Genomic DNA, 16,236 nt, shown 5'->3' with positions numbered 1-16,236 from the left:
ACTTCCTCTGCCTCCCAAGTGCTGGGATTAAAGGTGTGTGCCACCACACCCGGCAAATTAACCTATTTTTAAAATTAATTAATTTATTTTCAGCACTGAGGATTGCTCTCAGAGCCTTTGTGCATGCTAGGAGTGTGTGTGTGTGTGTGTGTGTGTGTGTGTGTGTGTGTATACTTATATTTCCTATATCTATCATTTATCTATCTATCTATCTATCATCTATTTACTCACCTATCTATCTATCTACCTACCTACCTCTCTAGATAAATAGATAGATAGATAGACAGACAGACAGACAGACAGACAGACAGACAGACAGACAGACAGACATATATGTAGCATAAGGTCATTATGTTGACCCCCGTTGCTGTCTCTGGGAGGTGCTTGTGCAATGGCACTGACTTCCATGAGTAAAACAAGAGGAAACCCAGTGACACAGTGGTCAGGGTGCTGAGCTCTGGCCCAGGATGCTGAGCCCCTTTTGTACTGTACTTCATTCTGGGGTGAGGGGCCACACCCTCCTGTACAACATTCCTATGGGCTGGTTCTGAAGTGATTCTCCTTTCTCATCTGGAAGAGAAGTTCCCAGAGGCCACGCCACCCTGCTCTTGACACTGTAACTTAGGCTTGAGAAAAGCAGGCATGTTTGTCTATCATGTGAGAATGAGCTTGCAGTGTGGCATAGCGTGGATGGAACAGAGTAGAATTTAGAATGAAGCTGATGTCACACTGCAGTTGACATTGCCACATTCAAGAAAACAGTCTCGGGCTTTTTCAATGGCCCCAGTCCTCCTTCTTGGAAAGCTGACTGCGTGGCATCAGACCTCCAAGAGAAACACAATAGACTGCCACGAGTGTTTGGGTTCTAGTTCCTTGTACTTGATAGAACTTTTCTAGTGAGACACCCCAAAGCCCTGACTTCCCAGGACTCCTCTGAGACCGAAAGAAAGTAGAGATTTATTATATTGCTTCACAAAAGGAAAAAATATTGGAGGGTTACCCTATCAAGTGGGAATACACTAGGGATAAAATTCAGTTGCTCAATTTCCCCTGGCAAGCAATCTTTCTGACCAAGCCAACCTCCGTCAACTCCAATTCCCCTCAAAATCTTCAGGTTAGAAAATAAGAGAATCTTCTCTTTGCTTGCTTGCTTTTTCAGGACAGGATGGACAGGCTTCAGCGAATGAGTTCACTTACTTTCACTGCATAATAGTGAACACCGTAGGTTGGCAGAGACTCCACGATACTCATGTAGCTGCAGAGAGCACACAAACAGTGCACATAACGGTTAGTAAGCACAAGTGCTATCATATACATATTCTTTTGCTGTGTGCTATGAGGTTCAGAAGTGGATATTAAATTGGAATTTAGTATATACTTCCTTCTTCCTATATATCTTTCCAAGTAGAAATCAATAGCCTCGATATATGGCCTATTACACTCAAACATCGTCTTGTGTGCATGTTGTGTATATGTGTGTATGTGTTCATGGGTCTGTGCATCTGCATAGACAAGTGCACATATGTGTAAGCTGATGTTGGATGTCTTCCTCTATCACTCTCCACATCAGAAATGGGGTCCCAGTGGTGTGGAGCTCACTGACTGAGCTAGGCTGGCTGTCTAGTGAGGGACCTGCTTGCCTCTGCCTTCCCAGTGTTGGCATTATATAATGCACATTGCCATGCCTGGTTTTTTTATGTGGCTTCTAGGGATCTGAATCAGGGGTCCTTCTGCCTAGAGTGCAAGTACTTTACTGACTGAGCAGCCTCCCACTTCCCAAACACAATTGTAGTGAGCATTTAGAAGGGTCACTTACTTCACGATTGCTTGTCCCCTCGTCTGGCCATTCAGCTTCTTGTAGTACTCAATGACTCTGTCTTCACTAGAATTAGAGGAAAGGATTCTGGCATTAGAGACGAGCATCCCACCCACACACAGCACTAAGACATTGTAATGTCCATCCTCCCGAGAATCTCGGAGGAAGCAACTTCTGGAGAATAATTGTGTCCTGAAATGATATTTCTCAATGTTGCTCACGTGACATCTGAAAGACTTGGTGGGACATAGAAAAGCCTGCTTTCTCCCCAGAGGACTCACATTATCTTTATCTCAGACTGCTAGTCAGTTGGGTAAGATTGGCATGCAGGCTTGGCAGTGGGGGTGGAGGGGGTGCTCTTTGCTAGATACCATGGAAAAGGAAAAGATGGAAAAATGTTGGTACCACTCACAGAAGACATTGTGGTTAAACATGCTCAGCTCTCCCTCTGACAATCCCCATTTACAGGTCCTGCCCACAGAAGGTCTGTTGCTCCTACCCAATGTTCAGGCCAAACTTTTCTAAGTAGTCATGGACTCAGAGCTTGGCTCTGGTTAATAAAATTCCCAGGGAGAACAACACACTAGCTAATAGAACAGGGTTGCAGGGCATTTATCTTCTGAGGTTTTACTTCTAAAATTAACAGGAAATTAGATGGCTCCTTCGTGACAACAGCTAGCCAAAATTTGCTTTGACAGAATAGCCTGTGGTTGGGGTAATAGCACAGCCTTCCTGGGACACATGACGGGTACCAAGATAGGTGGGAACAATGGCAGCTCGCACTATAGCCCCAGGGACCACAGAGCCAGCCTACAGAAAGAAATGGAGATAGTCGTTGGCAAAAGCCCTTGTGTCCCACCTCCTAAGGACAACCCTAAAAGTTTCATCCTCCATACCCTCTCCCATAGCTTTGACTTTGAATCCCACTGATTCAGTCATTGAAGTTGAAGTCAATGAATCCCACTGATTCATTCAGTTGAAGAACCACCATCAAGGGCACTCTTTTAGTTTTCTGTAATTGCTCCATGACAGGGCATATGGGAGTTACAAGGGTTATACTTGACACTTCGTTAGTTGATCTTGGGTGTCCACTATAAATTCCCACAATTTAGGTGGAACCCTCTCTTACATTTATTCTGTTTTCCTTCTTATCTAGGTTCTCTTCTAGGATGCCTCATTTTGTAAGTTTATGACCTATGGTGGCATGCTTTCAATCACACAACTGTGATTTTGATGAGGTCAACTTCCAAATCTGTGGTCAAGCCAACCAATGGAGACTCAAGCCTACTTCTTTTCTAGCTCTGGGAGTGAGCATCCTTGATGTGGGGTTGGGAGACTGAAAGTCAATACAGTGTTGTGAATGTAAGCAAGGCTTGGGAAACATCCACAGCACAAAGTCCCAAACACTGACAGGCGGCTGTTCTACTGACCGGACCACAAGGTCTCATGGGGCCTGACAGCTGCAAGAAGTGCTGCCGCCCCCCAGCCTCATCCAGCTACCTGCTGCCTGGAGCCATCTGGTAAGCCACAGAGGTGACCTCCTCTCACCTCCGGTTTCTCCACTTCTTTCTCTACATTAAGCCAACAGGGGCCTGTCATGTGAGTCTCGTCAAGCGTGTCCCAGCCCTGCTCTATCTTGTTCCCACTTGTCTTTTGAACCTGTGGAAGGGATAGGTGCTCCTCAATCTGTAGATGGTGTCCCTAATATGTCTGATCTTTTTAAAGACTGGACAGAATTACAGCGGAAAACTCACTGTTATAGAAAATTGAACCCCAAGAGCTGGCTGTAGGGTATGATGTAATGTGCATCACCAGGGCAGACCAGCATCTTTGCACTGGCTAGGTCTTGTTGGAAAATTACATTACTCCTCTGCAGATAAGGAGCCACAGAAACACCACGACTGGCAGGAGGGGCAGTGGTGATGGGGTTCCCTGTCTTGGAGGAGTTGTCAGACTACAGAGACAGGGTGTATATATACTGTAGAGTATGTGTGTATATACTGTAGAGTATGTGTGTATATACTGTAGAGGTGATTGGGATGCTGGCAATCTATAATCAAGCTCATGATGGAGAAGCCAGGCAGACCCTAATGCCTCTTTGTTCTGTAATGCTGGGCATACCACCTTACCCTGTTAAGATGCCTCTTTGATAGGATGCCATCACATAGCATGACATCCCCGCGTAGAGGAAAGGAGACTGGTCCCGTGGCTCAGTATGCTTGTGAGTCTTGTATGCCTTCTAGTTACAGCGCAACTTATTTACTCTGTTAAGTACAGCCTAATGTAGCTTGGTGTGGTCACTCCCATTGTGCAAAAGGAGAGAGAGAGAGAGGGAGGGAGAGAGAGAGAGAGAGAGACAGACAGACAGACAGACAGACACGCTAGCTTGATAGTTATAACTTCACAATTCACAGACCTGTCTGGTACTGTGATGAAACCCACAACTTTTCCAGAATGTCATGCAAAAGGTCTTGGCACAAAGGACAGTTGCTGTATCTCTGTGTGCCAGTGGGAATGAAAAGCCAGGAGGAATGAGGAATCTACAGCCTTGGTTAATCAATGATGAGGGCCACCGGAGACTGCATGGCATGGAGGAGAAGGAGCAGGGGTCACGGTCAACTGTGATGCTGAGTGGCGAGGCTGGGTGAGCAGAGAGACGCTCTGTCTTCTAGCTTCTTCTTTTGTGCTAGATCTATACAAATGGCATCTTCCCCCACTTAAGTCTTTGCTTTTTAGAAATTCACTGAAATAGGTTGACAGAGACAACCACAAGCAGCTGTTCAAGGCATCAGGGTTGGGGCAGAGGGAAAGGCCATGGATTCTTTTAGCATCAGGATGGTCCATGCTACTGATTCCTTTGCGGCTAGGCGTGGCACAGAGGGTGCCCAGCTTCCGCATTCTGCCGGTGGTGCATTAGACCGCTGTCTGCACACACGTGTGTCTGGGTAAGGCCTTAGGGAAGGGCTGGCCTGGTCATGTGACTAAAGGATGTTCTGGTAAGAAGGCTGTGGGCAAACTGTTCAGGTAGAGATGTTCGAGTTGATAAAAGGCAGAAAGCAGAACCAAGAGGAAGGCTTTCTGTATTCCTAATAGCATGAACACAGAGGATCTGGTGGAGACAATGTAAGAATGGTAAGAAGAGGGGGAGGAAGGGGGAACTCAGCAATTGACTTTGGGGTTGGTTTAACCATGTTAGACAGTAAATGAAGACAGGACTGAGGGATGAATTAGGTCCAAGCTGATCCTGACTCCAGACGGTCTACCAGCATCACAGCTTGCAAATGTAACTCATGAGAACTTGTAGCCTCTCAGGTTGTTCCCATCATCTCTCTCTTTTTTTTTTTTAAATATTTATTTATTTATTATATGTAAGTACACTGTAGCTGTCTTCAGACACTCCAGAAGAGGGCGTCAGGTCTCATTACGGATGGTTGTGAGCCACCATGTGGTTGCTGGGATTTGAACTCAGGACCTTCAGAAGAGCAGTCGGTGCTCTTAACCACTGAGTCATCTCACCAGCCCCCCATCATCTCTTTAAATCAGACAATGTTTCACTATATAGCCCAGGCTGGCCTTCAACTCACCCAGATTGGTTTTGAATTGGGAGTCCTTGGTATAGCTTGCTCTTTATTTACATTACCAAATGAAGATGGATGCTAGGTTAGGTCAGTGATGAACTGAAGGGTGGATACTGATAGGGGCTCACAGTTTTGAGTCCAGCTCTCTAGGAGTGGGGCTTCTCAGAGAAAGGTGTTTTCATGTCACTAAAGAGCTCTGTGTTACCTGACCTGTCCCATGGAAAGGCAACTTAAGTCTACTTAAATAAGGGAATAGATGGTTTCTTTACTGTTGGAAGTGTCTAGACAGGGTAGGATACTAGTTCAAAAATTTTAGAATGCATTTATAAGAGTGCAGTGTGCTCTGTGTTGTGGTTTACTACAGCCAACTTCTTCAGTGCTTTTTGTTTCCCTCCCCTTCCCTCCCCCTTTCTTGTATGGAGGGCCTCATACACACTAGGCAAACTTGTACCACTAAATTATATCTCAACCCCTAAAAAAATTTTTTTTGAGACAAGGTCTCACTAAGTTGTTGGCTTTGAGCTCACTCTGTAGCTTGGGGAGGCCTTCAATTTGCAATCCTCCTGCCTCAGCCCTCTGAGAATCTGTGGTTGTGGTCCAATATCACCAAGTGCCCTGCCGTGATTATGACTTATACAATCAGGAGCTACATTGCTTTCTGAGAAGGCATCAGAAGAAACACCAGGGAACTGTTTCTGTCCTTGTGAGACTTGAGGTCAGCACAGAAGTGCCCAGCAGGATTCTAACACACTCCTCAGGAATTCGAGCCCAGCTCCATGCAGGTCCATTCAGGGCTCTGCAGGTGGACTATGGCATAAAGTGACAACGGAGGCTAAATCAGGAGATAGATAGGCAACACCAGGGAGAAAGCTAGCAACCTCCTTTTTCTGCTCCCAAAGCAATAATGCCCCTGTTTCTCCAAGCCCGCAGACCGCCCACATCCCAGAGACAGCATTCCAACCTGGATCTTGCACTCCTCCTGCCTCAGCCTCCCAGAATCCTGGCATTTTAGGCACAAACCACTACCTCGGACTCTGAAACCAGTTCTGAACTCCTAAGTAACTTGCCATGGGAGGGGAGGAGGCATGCGGTAGATGAACACTGTGCCCTTGAGGAGGGGAGACTTGTCCCTGTGAAGGTTCTGAAACGGGGTCTTACCAGTAGGCCAGGGAGGGGTGTTCCTTCAGGGCTTGGGTGGGTAGCGCTGGCAGCTTTTTCAGATCACTTCTCACCACCTCATTGCTGAAAGAGAACGTCAAGAAACATCACATCACCCTCCGAGAAATTAACTGCCCTGCTGCATAGGACCTGACTCACTGAGAGCCCAACATCTGCTCCCTTATGATGGCCGATGACGGGAACAAGGGGGCTTTGTCTTTGTGTGATACGACAGAGAAAGAACACAGGGCACATGGAGCTGAGGGGTTTCTTTGTCCAGTGCAGAGCCTAGGACGCACTCATTAGGGAGCATCGGAACCTGTGCGCTCACTGGGACACTATTGTGTGCTGGGTTCTGAGCAACATCAGGCATGGATGTGAGAAGAAAGGGATCCCATGGGGTGTCTCCTGGGAGGAGCTTCCAGGGCCTTGCAGCTGGGCTCACAGACTAGAAAAGGACTCAGCTCAGCGCATCCCTGGAGCGCCTTCTGCCTCCATAATACACAGTACTGATAGTCTTGGCTTAGATCCGCCCCATTCTGGAAACTCTTTCATCAGTGTGATGTGTAAACAACTGTTCCTCTGAACAAGCCTGCAGAATGCCTAGCACATGGGAAGCAGATTATCAGTGCTATCAGGAGGATTGATACAGCTGGGCTTGGAATCCACTCATGCTCAGGGTTGGAAGAAAGTTTAAACTCCCCTGTTTCACCCAACCTTCTTCAGATGCTTAACTGCCCTCTAGAGTACCAAGCCTGATCACCCTCTGGCACTTTGAAACAATTATTCCATCACCTACTCATTCTATCCGATCAGAGCTACAGAAATAAAGTTGCCAACAGGTCTCTTATTTAAATAGTGTCTCCTGCAATGGGCCCACCCCCAAAGCCTCAGGCCTATCAGCTGGGCTTGCCAGGGTTCATCTTGCGGAGACTTGCATTAGATGCACAGCACTAGCCGAGGATGCTGGCAGCTTTTTGTGTTATTCACATAAAGCTAGGTAAACACTGGCTCCCAGGAGCCTGGACTACGCTGTATAAAAGCAACAGAAAGGACATCAACACATAAATAGGAGTGGAGGGAAGGAGGAGGGGGAGGAGGAGGAGGAGGGGAGGAAGAGGAGGGAAGGAGGAAGAGGAGGAGGAGGAGGGGAGGAAGAGGAGAAGAGGGGAATGGGACTGAGGTCACAGACACAGGTGAAGAGCTCCAGGGGGGACCGGAGAGCAATCACCCTTAAAACCTCTGCTGTCAACTTAAGGATCAAAAATTCTTTGTATTGGGAGTGGAAACAACACTACCAGCAGTGACATCAGCAGCTCCATCACCCAATGCAACTGGGGAAAATCACGTCAGAATCCAAGTTCATTTCAGTGGTGTCTAGGTATCACCTGGCTGTTGCGTAACATTAGAGTTGCTGGCCCTTCCCAAATTTTCTAAGAAATATGGACAGGAATGTTTATATATTCACCCTGAAGCAGCCAATCAGAAAGGGATTCTCAACTTTGAGTTGTTTGATTCCATGTACCCAAAAGCTTGCGCCATTATAGTCTTGGTAGTACGGAAAGGGTTTGTCATCTACTGGCCATAAGCTAGGGCCCCTCATGGTTACTCATGGTGGTAGAGGAGGAGGGGAGGGGAGGGCGGGGGTGGGGGGAGCTGTGTGACAGGGAACTGGGAGGAGAGGGGGGTGCTGATATTGGGATGTAAAGTGAATAAATGGAAAAAAGAAAATGAGAGATGTTCATTCAAAGATAACCAACAGTGTGAATAGAGAAAGAGATTATATTAATTTAAACAAACAATGGAAGAGTTTTGAGGACATAAAAGCCTTTTTGGGTTTAGTGTAAAAACAGGGTTTGAGGGTGATGCTATGTAAAAAGGGGTACAGAGGTCATGCTTACTGTCAAGGCAGGTGTGTAACCTGATTAGAAGAGCCCAATCAAAGTGGCTGATATGTGATGGATAATGGGACAGGAAAGATAATTTGAAAACAGGATTTCAGGGACCTTCAATGGTAGCTTAGTAGGATTCAAGGTGCTGCGGGAGACAATGCAAAGCCCCTGGAGCTTTTCAAAGAGGGAGCCCCTGGTGTCTAGGAAGAAGAGGTTCTCAGCAATGGCTTAATCAGCATGCCAGGGAAGGGTAACTTAAGCCACCATTCAGTTGACAAAACATCTGAGACTCCACAGTGGTGGCAGAGCGTCTTCTCTGCCCACTTAACTATGAATTGACCCAAACACAGAAATCTGATTCAATGGCTCATCAGTGCTGAGGGTGGGTCCTTAACTATCAAAAAGCAGTCGTGCGGGGTAAGGTTTTATTTTCAAGGAGCAGCATCTTCATGGGGCTGAAACCGGAGCTCAGGCACCTCCGCTTGTCACATCTAAAGTACATTTGGGGAAGGAACTGAAGTTTTCCCGCCCAGCTACAGGTTTGTTGGCAAATAAACATCCCCGATGACAGCCACAGGCTGCGCGTCCTTGCCGAGGCTTGCCATGGATTCGCTTGTTCTCCTCCAGGGCAAGGTTACTCAGAAAAGTATACAGAAAAGTCACCAGGGCATGAAGCCCATCCAAATCCATTATACTCTGGAAGGGATCCATGACTCCCAGGCCTCCCCAGAGGATGAGTATGTAGACATATCCTGCTTGCCTTTTTGCTGTTTAGAAACACCTGCAGTCACTTAGAGGTGTCCAGCCCTGTCAATCTTGCCAACATGTGCATCGGGAAATTAGAAAGCCATTCTAATGTTCTACAGCCTGACTGTGCCTCCAACCTTGGTAGATAGGAAGGATGGGCCTTGTTAGTGCTTGGGTGGAAGAAAGTCACTGTAATGGGGCAGGTGTCTGCTTCACCTTAAGACTCTACAGAGCTATAGCCTAAAACATGTGCTAAAGCTTCCAAGTTTCTTGTCTAGGGTTGCCATACTGATGTTCCCCCAGAGTTCAGTATGCCTGCTATACACTACCCTAAACCATACTGTAAAACACTTCATAGTCATAGTCTACTTTTAGAAACAAAAGTTAAAATTTTTTCTTAAAAAAAAAATTGTAAAAAAAAATCCCCAGTCTTATTTTTAATATCAACTAGATTGTATTGAAAAGAAGTTTAGGTAGCTGCTATTGCTGCCAGTATAGAAATGGTACTTCAGTGCTTTAATGGTTTTACTTGGGAGGGTGGGCTGAGATGCTGTGCTAATGTTTGAGTGATCTATAGGAGAGAAAAAGATTTCTAGCAATATGACTAACAGAAAACTTGCCACATCAAAGAACAACATATTTAGCCAAGACACTAAAAGAAACACGGACAAAGTTAAGCATCAGAAAGGGGTTGATTAAACAAACCACATGTTTTCCTTAAAAGAAAAGACAAAGTCTGGGAGGGACTGGAGAAATGTCTCAGAAGTTATAGGATGGACACTTCTGCAGAGGACCAGAGTGTGGTTCTCAGCACTCATACCAGGCAGCCCATAACCACCTGTAATTCCCGCTCCAGGGAATCCAATGCCCCCTTCTGGCCTTCATGGGGCACTGCACTCATGGGCAAGCACATTATAAATAAAAACATAATCTTTTAAAAAAATCTAGGAAATAACATTATCAAGAAATTCCCCTCTGGTGAACTGAAATGTTCATACATTGAAGAAACAGCTTGGAGTCTCTCGAGTATGCTTAATGAGGAAGACTCCCTGAAGAATGTTCCCTAAAACCACTGTTTGAAAAACAAATCTAGTGTAGGGTAAGAGAATAAACAGAAACTCAGAAATGGGGAGATTAGAATGCTCTGCTAGCACTAAGCTAAGTCCTCGATATTTGATGGGCATATTACAAAGCTACGGTTCTCTGGGAAGAGAATGTGTCTCAGTAGAGTAGCAGTGTGCAATCCTTTGTACACATTTCCCAAAGCCACAAGGCTCCAGGAAACAAATGCTTCTTGACCTATTTAATGGCCAGCCAACCTTTAACTCACGGGTATGTTTTACTATCTCTTCCACCTGGCATGAACACATTTTTTGGATTTTTGGATTTTTTTTTTTTTTTTTTTTAGTTTTGGTTTGTTTCAAGACAGGGTTTCTCTGTGTAGCCCTGGCTGTCCTGGAACTCACTTTGTAGACCAGGCTGTCCTCAAACTCAGAAATCTGCCTGCCTCTGCCTCCCAAGTGCTGGGATGTACCACTACTGCCTGGCCTTTTCTTTACTTCCTTCTTTTTCCTTTCTCCACCCTACTTTCCTCTTTAGTGACACAAGGCAACACTGAGATTGTGATATATGAAAGACAGGAAAAGGCACCATATGTCCATTTCCTTCCCAGCCCATTCTTTGCCCAGGTGTGGAGCCAGGCTCAGGGTAGCTGACAGATTTGAGGATGTCACTGAGGTCTTCCATGGGGATACATAGATATGCGAAAATTCTGTCACTGCTTTTGACATCTGTAGATCCAGGAAAACATCTGGGGACTCAGAGGTTATTTTCCTCCCTCAGGATTCTGACTTTTGGCTATGTACCCAGGGCTGATACATCATGCTATTGACACATTCATGGATTGTTTGTCCTCCATTTCTGATGCTAATCACCCGATTATATGAGTGTTTATTCTTCTGTGTGTTTAATTTTCCTAGGCGACAAGGAAATCTCTGCAAACTTCTCATTTGGTTGTAAATGCATAAAATGCAAACCAAGTTAGGATTTCTTAGCCTATGATTTCAGGCAAATAATTTCACTCAAACCATGAGAGAAAGCAACTGATTTCTTCTCTGCAATGTCAGCCTTTAACTTGGGGATCTCAACTCTGAAAATTTGACACGGTGTCATGCCATGAACCTCTGTGATGGTCAGAGCTCACTGAAAATGTGATACCAAGATTAAATCCATGTTTAACAAAGGAGAGAAACTGTCACACACAACATTCCCTCCCTACTTTATATCTGAGTGGTACCCACAGGATTTGAATGGTATTAACTTGGAAAAATAAATCAACGTATTTTTACGCTTTGAAATGTAAATCATATCCTCAACAGCTCAAATGGACCTCTCTGCACAAAGCAAAGCTTTTGGAAACATTTATAACTTTTCTCTGTGTATGAACACTTCACTTCAGACTCTCAAATTCTGTTCCCTTTCAAAGCCATAGCTGGCGTAACAGAGTCCTGGTGCTTCTCAATTACTCATGGCTCTTCTTGTCATTTTGAAATCATGAGAAAACTCCATACACACCCTCTTTCTTTTACAATAAGCATATATGAGAGTCATATTCATTTCAATTCATTGGGAGGTGTGCTTCAAGTTTAACAGATGACATCTCTCCCCCTCCGTGCCCAGTTGGGAAGTAGCCACGAGAGGAGCTGAAGTTTTTAAGTGTGACAGAGCTGGCCCCAAGTTATGAAGGCTGTATCCTAAATGTGAACTATTCCCAACATAAATCTCTGTTTTGTGGTGTGTTTTTTTTTTTCCACTTCTTTTCTAAAATGTCTCAGTAAATCCATTTCTCTCGCTAGAGGAGAATGACAGCTATTTTCTCCTTTATGGCAATTCAGCAGTTGTAGGAGTCAGGCATGACAGTGCCTGTTTGCAATGCTAGCACTCAGGAGGCTGAGGCAGGAAGATACTGAGTCTCAGGCCAGTTTGGGTTGCAGAGTAAGACCCTATAACAACTTCCTCTGCCCCCCACCTAAATACCCATTTGTATGAAAACAGACACCAAATGATCAAAGGTCTAATAAGGACTTATAACAACTGATCTTGCTTAGTTAGATGTGAATCATTTGTGTAAACAAAATGCTGTGGCTTCAGGAATCTACAGCCTTGGATTTGTAGTTGTGGTGGTTTGAGTGAGAAATGTCTCCCATGGCTCATTTTGTTGAACAATTGGTCCCCAGTTAATGGTGCTGTTTTGGGCAGGTATGGGGTATTTAAGAGGTACAGCCTTGCTGAGGAAGTACATCACTGGGGGTGGGCTTTAAGGTGGTCCACTTCCTGTTCCCTGTTTCTGCTTCCTCGTGTAGATGAAAATGTGATCGGTCAGCGTCCTGATCCTGTCGCCAAGTCATACCTTCCTGCCAGCATGAACTCTGTCTCTCTGGAGCCATAAATCAAAACAAATTACTCTTTCTTAAGTTGATTTTGGTCATGGTATTTTATCATAGAGATGAAAGAGTAACCAATATAATAGTGTTGTCTTAGAGTTATCAACACTTAATCCTGTGCCGACTGGACAAAAACATAACCTTGTCATCATTTGAAAGGTAGCCTTTGTATATGAATGCATATATCATGTTTTAAAGATTTTTACAAGAATTTTGTCTTTTCTAGGAAGTTCTATATTGCTTGCTCCAGTTGATGCCTTGCATTCTCTGGCTTGCTAAAAGAACCTCCAAGCCTAGAGTTTTCGGAGCTCAGCAAGCCCATTTTAGTTTACACAGTAACTACAAATAACACTTCCAAAGGGGGCAGACCAGACTTCAAAAGAAGAAAGATGGGGGGTGGGAATCAATACTGACTGCTTTTTGTTCACCAAAGTCTCTTTCTCTCTAGCCTAGTGACCATGCAGCCCCACTGCTCATACAAAATAAAATATTAAGAGGTCATTATGCTCTTTGCTTTTAATTACTCCCCCAGGGACCTAAGAACACATGGCTTCTGGAAGGTAATGGGAATGTTTCAGCTGAAACTCCTCTTTGGAAATCAGCCTTTTGTGTTAATGAAGGGCTGCTATTTGTCTCTACTGATGGAGTGATATGTGGCTCTGTTTCTAACAGCAGGATTTTCTTTTTGAAAAGAAATCTAAGTAGAGCCCTACAGATGCTATCTATGGGACCCACTTAAGATTTCTTCCCAGTCACTGACCATTCCCCATCAGCTCAGATTCTCTCATACAGATAGACATTTAATTGTGTGCAGATGTTGCTACGGCTTGAACCTGAAATGTCCCCACAGGCTCATGTTTTAAAGTCCCTAGCTGGGGCTTGCTATTTTGGATGTCTGGAAACTCTGGGAGTGGGGTTTAGCTGAAGGAAGTAGGTTGCCTCCTGGGGGAGGGTTTTAGAGGTAAATTATTCCAGAGGTAAATTACTTCCTGTCTGTGTTCTGCTTCCTTTAAGCCAGGTTGTGGATGCTTTTGCCCACCACCATCATGTTCCATACCAGGACCTGAAGCCAAACTACCATAGATCGAACCCTTTGAAACTGTGAGTCCAGATGAATCTGTCCACTCTTCAGTCGTTTGTATAAAGTATTTTGGTCAGAGTAGCACAAAAAGTAGTAAGTACCGGAGACGCTAACTTCCAGCCAGCCAGTAGTAGGCGCAAAAAGTAGTAAGTATTTTGTAAAAGTAGTAAGTAAAGTAGTAAGTATTTTGTAAAAGTAGTAAGTAAAGTATTTTGGTCAGAGTAGCACAAAAAGTATTAAGTACCGTAGGCGCTAACTTCCTGCCAGCCAGTAGTAAATACCGTAGACGCTAACTTCCAGCCAGCTAGTAGTAAATACCGTAGACGCTAACTTCCAGCCAGCCAGTAGTAAGTACCGAAGACGCTAACTTCCAGCCAGCCAGTAGTAAGTACCGTAGACGCTAACTTCCAGCCAGCCAGTAGTAAATACCGTAGACGCTAACTTCCAGCCAGCCAGTAGTAAGTACCGTAGACGCTAACTTCCTGCCAGCCAGTAGTAAATACCGTAGACGCTAACTAACTTCCAGCCAGCCAGTAGTAAGTACCGTAGACGCTAACTTCCAGCCAGCCAGTAGTAAATACCGTAGACGCTAACTAACTTCCAGCCAGCCAGTAGTAAATACCGTAGACGCTAACTAACTTCCAGCCAGCCAGTAGTAAGTACCGTAGACGCTAACTTCCAGCCAGCCAGTAGTAAGTACCGTAGACGCTAACTTCCAGCCAGCTAGTAGTAAATACCGTAGACGCTAACTTCCAGCCAGCCAGTAGTAAATACCGTAGACGCTAACTTCCAGCCAGCCAGCCAGCCAGCCAAACTCTCCCTTCTTTTCCTCGCTGGGACTGTGTTTTTCTGGAACGCTGAGCCCGTTAGCGCTCCCTGTCTTTCCTTACCTCTGAACTGTGTGGCATTTGCTAAATTGCGAGTCCACCAGATAAACAAAGTGTGGCTCAGAGTCTTTTTCAGTTGACTTACCAGTACTAACACAGCTTATGTTGCAAGGACTTGCTTTAGTGATTAACATCAGCATCTCTAGACTTCTGTAACAATGGCATTTCCAGGTCTAGTAGACAGCCCAGGGCAGCAGAGCTTCAGTGATTCCATTTTAATAAAGCTTGTTACCAAAACGTTCTATATGGTATAGATGTATTCACTTGTCCAAGATGACTCTCTCCCCACCCATACATTAAAAAAAAATCACTTTAATCAGATCACAAATAAAAACAGCTAGGCTAAGGAAGACACTCAAACAATTCTCAAATAGAATCTATCTCAGTATACTTTGATCTATACAGTTTTAATGGCCATTCCAAAGCAATGGCTCTTAGCTTCACAGTTATCAACTGCATTCTATTCATTTATCTACCATGAAAAGAGAGAGGGGGAAAAAAAACTAGGATAGAATTGAGACGAAGCCTCATAGCCTCTCTCATGGGTCCTTTTGCCACCTTGTACTGATGGTTCTTTATGTTAGAGTTGGTGTGGGTTTTGACATTAATGATTTACTGTGTTTCAAGTTTGAAAAATGTTATCGATTATTATCATATCATATTGGAACAATTTTTGTTATGAGACAGATACTCTGTAGCCCATGTTGGCCTGGAACACTCTGTGGTGCAGGTAGACTTTACATACAGGGTGGTCCTTCAGGTTCAGCCTTCCCCCATGCTGTGGTTACAGACATGCATGTGCTTCCATGACCAGTAGATGACCAATAAGAAAATAATTATTTAAAAATGTATTACATTTCCAGAAAATTCCAGAAACTAACTGAAGGTGATAATGAGGTGATTCTCAAGATTAGTATAAAGAGATGGGTCAGTGGGGGTCCTAAAATAACTTTCCCATATGATAAAAATGTCCCCAAACCAAAATAAAATCAAGTTATTGTCCCTAATAGCTTGTTTAGTGCAGTGCTGTGATATTTTCTGTTAAGTCAGATTAGACTCCCACTTGGAAGTTTGGATTTTCTTTATGTTGACTCAACAGGCATTTGGTTTGTTGGTTGGTTGGTTTTTAACAATGACTTTAGCAAGAAATGGGTATTCGTTTTCTATAGTAGCTCAAGGTTATTTTTTTAAGGTATAAATAAAAGCATCCCCGGATAGGCTTGGGAGGTAACTCAGTAACTAAATTGCTGCCTGCGTAAGGATGGGACCTGAGTTCAGATCCCTACCACCCGTGTAAAAAGTCAGCAATGGTGGTGTGTGTCTGTGATCCCAGTTGAGAAGAGGGGACAAGAGGATTTTGGGGATCCAATGGCCAGTCACTCTAGTTAATCTGTGAGGTTCAGATTTGAGACTCTGTCTCAAAAGTGGAGAGCAATATAGAAAGACACTTGATATAGACCTCTGGGCTCTATCTGCGCGTGTACACATATTCCACACACAAGAAGGGTGAGCATTCAAGAGACTGGGACATGAAGAAAGCTAGCATACATAACAGGCAGTATCCGCTCGTTGACTAACGTTGACCCATAATGACCACATGAGAACTTTTTGGTTTTACTCTGTGTTGGGCCCAC

The 16,236-nt window shown here is 44.5% G+C and overlaps 1 protein-coding gene across 12 annotated transcripts in view; it reads right to left on the bottom strand.

The window, feature by feature from the left end:
- The window catches only part of Frmd4a (FERM domain containing 4A), a 596,394-nt gene that overhangs the window by 77,616 nt on the left and 502,542 nt on the right, over nt 1-16,236 (bottom strand). For all 12 annotated transcript variants that reach the window (XM_006497439.4, NM_001347086.1, NM_172475.3 and 9 more), the window contains 3 exons: nt 6,553-6,636; nt 1,817-1,882; nt 1,198-1,255 (listed from right to left, as the gene is read on the bottom strand). In XM_006497439.4, coding sequence (XP_006497502.1) covers nt 1,198-1,255; nt 1,817-1,882; nt 6,553-6,636 — 208 coding nt within the window. The remainder of the gene's footprint in view (nt 1-1,197; nt 1,256-1,816; nt 1,883-6,552; nt 6,637-16,236) is intronic.

This window comes from Mus musculus, chromosome 2, assembly GCF_000001635.26.
Source record: "Mus musculus strain C57BL/6J chromosome 2, GRCm38.p6 C57BL/6J".
NCBI classification, from domain to species: domain Eukaryota; kingdom Metazoa; phylum Chordata; class Mammalia; order Rodentia; family Muridae; genus Mus; species Mus musculus.
This window is presented reverse-complemented; position numbering and strand designations above follow the sequence as displayed.